Here is a 3,345-nt window from a genome sequence, read left to right as displayed (position 1 = left end):
AAGATCCGGTGGGGGCTCGGAGGGAAGCCCCGAGGGCGCTGGTTGAGCTGGGGTGGGAGCTGGGACAGGGGTCAGAGTCTGACCTCAGTTCCTGGAGAGCTGAGGAAAGAAGTTGAAACTGGGGGTCCAAGCGGAATACAAGAGCGTGGAGAGACGAGAACGCAGTTGTAGGGAGGCTGGGAGGTAGACAGGGGCTGGTGGCCGAGGCCCTGATGCTGACATGGCCATACACTTGGCCTTGTTTCTCCTGCAGCTCCCCAGAGACGCCTCGAAGCCTCTGCTCCAGCCTAGCCTTCTCTCTCCAGCTGGCACTACAGCCTGGAGGCGCCTTCCTCCACCCTCCCGAATGGTGCTCCTCTTCGCTGGCCTCGGCCCAGGATCCAGGCCCCCTTTGCCCCCTGCCTTGGAGCTGTTGCTCCAGTTCCGTGTTGGTGGACTCCTGGTGGAGGGGAGAGAAGAACTTTTGCCCGGACGGGGTTTTAGTTCTAGGAATTTCAGCCTCTGAGTTTGAGGTTCTTCCTTTGCCCACTTTATCAGCCTTTTGAGAAGACAAACACTTCTCTTTGCCATCTAGAGCCCAGGAACCCTCAAACTGGGGCCCTGGTCCCAGCATGTCAGTCCTCTCTTGTGCATAGGGCTCTGCCCTCTCCAGGTCAGCATGGCTGAGTTCAGACAGGTTCCAGGGGGGCGGGAGACCCCACAGGGGGAGCTGCGGCCAGAGGTTGTAGAGGATGAAATTCCTAGGAGCCCAGTGGCGGAGGAGCCTGGAGGAGGAGGTGGAAGCAACAGCAATGAGTCCAAATTGTCCCCAAGAGAGGAGGAAGAACTGGATCCTAGAATACAGGTGAGAAGACTGAGTCTGGGGAGAGAAAGGACATCCAACCGGCAGTCCTCCTGAAGAACTGTCAGATGAACAAGAGCTTAGGTTTCTCTCCCCAGTGTCCTGGGGCAGGAAAGAAAACAAGTTTGTCAACACAGCATTGTAATTTAGTGTGGCAAGTGCCAAGAGAGGTGTGTGTGATTGTGCACGCGCGTGCAGGGAAGGCCCTGAGTGCCAGGGTGTGTTGCTGAAAGCTTCCCTGCAGGAAGCCCAGGGTCAGGTTGGCCATGGAAGCCAGAGGCACACTTTAGGTCAGCCAGAGTAGAACTGTTGTGCTTCTTTCTAGGTGAGCGGAGGGGCCATTAGGGAGTAAGGGATCTTTCCTTCTTTCTACCTTTTTCAGCAGTGTCTCCCAGGAACATTCCCTTCTGTAGGCTGTGAGACCTTTCAAGTGTTAGGAAGGAGGCCCTGGGTTTGGGCCTAGAAAGTAATCTTCTGTGTTCAAGGCTTTCCATCAGCCATGGGCAGTCCATAATAACACGTTGCCGGCTCTCAGGTTGGGGGGTTTACCAGAGGAATGGAAGAGCAGTTTATTGCCTTGGGTGTTTACAGTCCAGCTGAGAGCAGACAGTGGGTGAGGAAGACTGGCCCCATGTGGAGGAGCTCCCTGGCCTCGGTTCTAGTGCTGGGTTGTAATGTTCAGGGCATTGGCTATGAAGGTCTTTCTGGAGAGTGCTTGGACAGGTGACAACCATGATGCTCCTTGTATTTGGGGCCTGATCTGCCATTTGGTCAGGTTGCATCGCCAAAGTTCTGGTATCAGAAAGTGACTCACCCTTCTCTAGTTGAGCAAGAGTGTCCCAGGCTTGAGTTCTTGGGTTTCTCTGTGAGCAGACCTTTATTGGATCACTGTAGTGAGTTGCTAAGAAATAGAATCTGGTCCTGGCATCCTATGGCCATTGTGGTTTGAGTTCCCAGGTTATGTGCGTGTGGGTGGCTCTTAGACTGTGCCCGTGTTTATGATGGAGCAGGGTGAGCCATTCATTTCTGCTGTGAGTGGGTAATTTATTTCTGTTGTGCCTCATGGACACTGTATTGAAAACAGCTTGAGTGTTCTTTCTAATTCTACTGATAATTTGTCCACTAAGGAAATAAGTTGTATTAACAGTGTTGGGCTATACTATGAGCTGTGGTTTTCAGGAAAGTTGAGGCTCAGTTTCTTCATGTGTGAGGCAAGGGCTCGGTCTGGCTGACCTGCATGGCTCATGTTGGCTATGCTTGGACACAGATGTACAGTCCTTTTCTTTTACAAATTCTTTTGTTTGTCTTTTGGTGAGAATTCGCAGTGGTGCTTTGGGACAGAGGTCTCTGTTCTTGAGGAGGGCCTCTGTCAGGCACTCTTCCTCCTGCTTCAGAGGGGTCTCTAGGAAGAGAATCCAGTGCTGTGGCTTCTCTGCTCTCCTGCTTCTGTGCATTTTCCAGTCTCTGCACAGGCAAAGGCACAGAATGAAGAGTCACACTTGCACCAGGCTGTCTGAAAAGGCGGCCGCAGCTTCTGAACATGCTATGTAAAAAATATTAATTAAAATTAAATAAAATAAAAAGTGATTCTTCCGACAGTGCTGTGCTGAAGGTGCAGACGCAGAGCACGTCCATGGTCACAGGCAGCTCTGCGAGGGTGGAGTGTCCTGAGGACACTGTGGAGCTTGCAGGCTCCATGAGGAGAAAAGGCCCCTGGCAGCCTCCCTCGTTTGAGGCCATGAGTGTGGCAGGCCATCATGCCAGCCTCAACAGGGGTTGGTGTCTTCTCACCCTGTGGGAGAAGCAGCCTGGTGTGAGGGACATCCTTCCTGGAACAGGCCATGGCACTTGACCTTCCAGTGTTTGGGTCCCTCTTCTGGACATGGAGGAGTTTCGGGCCTGTGTCTTTCGAGGTCCATTTTAGTGTTGACAGTGACCAAGACCATGTCGCCTACTGATGTGTTTGGGTGCTTTAAATGGCTGTCCGTTTTTCCGGATTCTCATTGCATTGGATGGGGCTCCATCAGAACACACAAGGGAGCTTTCAAAATCACCTTTCCCTGACTTGCCAGTCATTTGGATTCTCACATGTGGGGTACAAAGTGACTCTAATGCACAGCCTGGGTGGAGTCCACTGCCACATGGATATCCCAGAGGGCCCGGTTTTTGCATTTTCCAAAGTTCCCAGAAATGGTTGTCCATGGGGTGAAGCCCTCAAGTGGACTGGGGCCCCTTGGCCACACATGCCTGCTGTCTGTGGGACCACGCTGGAGGGTGGAAGGAGGCTGGTTGGCAGCTACCTGTGGTGTGCTTTCTCGCTCAGGAAAGGTCAGTGCTGCGTCCCTGTGTTGGGACTTCAGTGGAAAGTTCTCCAGCTTCCAGAGAGAGTGTTGCAGTGGGAGGAAGGGGAGAGGAGGGTGGTGCTGGGTGGGTCTGGGTCTCCCCTACGTTTTCCTCCATCTCCTCTGTGGTGGGCACATTCTTCTTTTGCCCCCCCCCCCCCC

At 53.2% G+C, this 3,345-nt stretch overlaps 1 protein-coding gene across 1 annotated transcript in view; it reads left to right on the top strand.

The window, feature by feature from the left end:
- Sh3bp5l (SH3 binding domain protein 5 like) overlaps positions 1 to 3,345 on the top strand; it is a 16,151-nt gene that overhangs the window by 384 nt on the left and 12,422 nt on the right. The window contains exon 2 of the mRNA XM_015492602.2: positions 254 to 844. Within this exon, the coding sequence (XP_015348088.1) occupies positions 659 to 844 (186 nt within the window). The 5' untranslated portion in view covers positions 254 to 658. The remainder of the gene's footprint in view (positions 1 to 253; positions 845 to 3,345) is intronic.

The sequence above is a fragment of the Marmota marmota genome, unplaced genomic scaffold (genome assembly GCF_001458135.2).
Source record: "Marmota marmota marmota unplaced genomic scaffold, marMar, whole genome shotgun sequence".
Classification (NCBI taxonomy): Eukaryota; Metazoa; Chordata; class Mammalia; order Rodentia; family Sciuridae; genus Marmota; species Marmota marmota.
The sequence above is the reverse complement of the archived record's forward strand: the minus strand, read 5'-3'. Positions and strand labels throughout refer to the sequence as shown.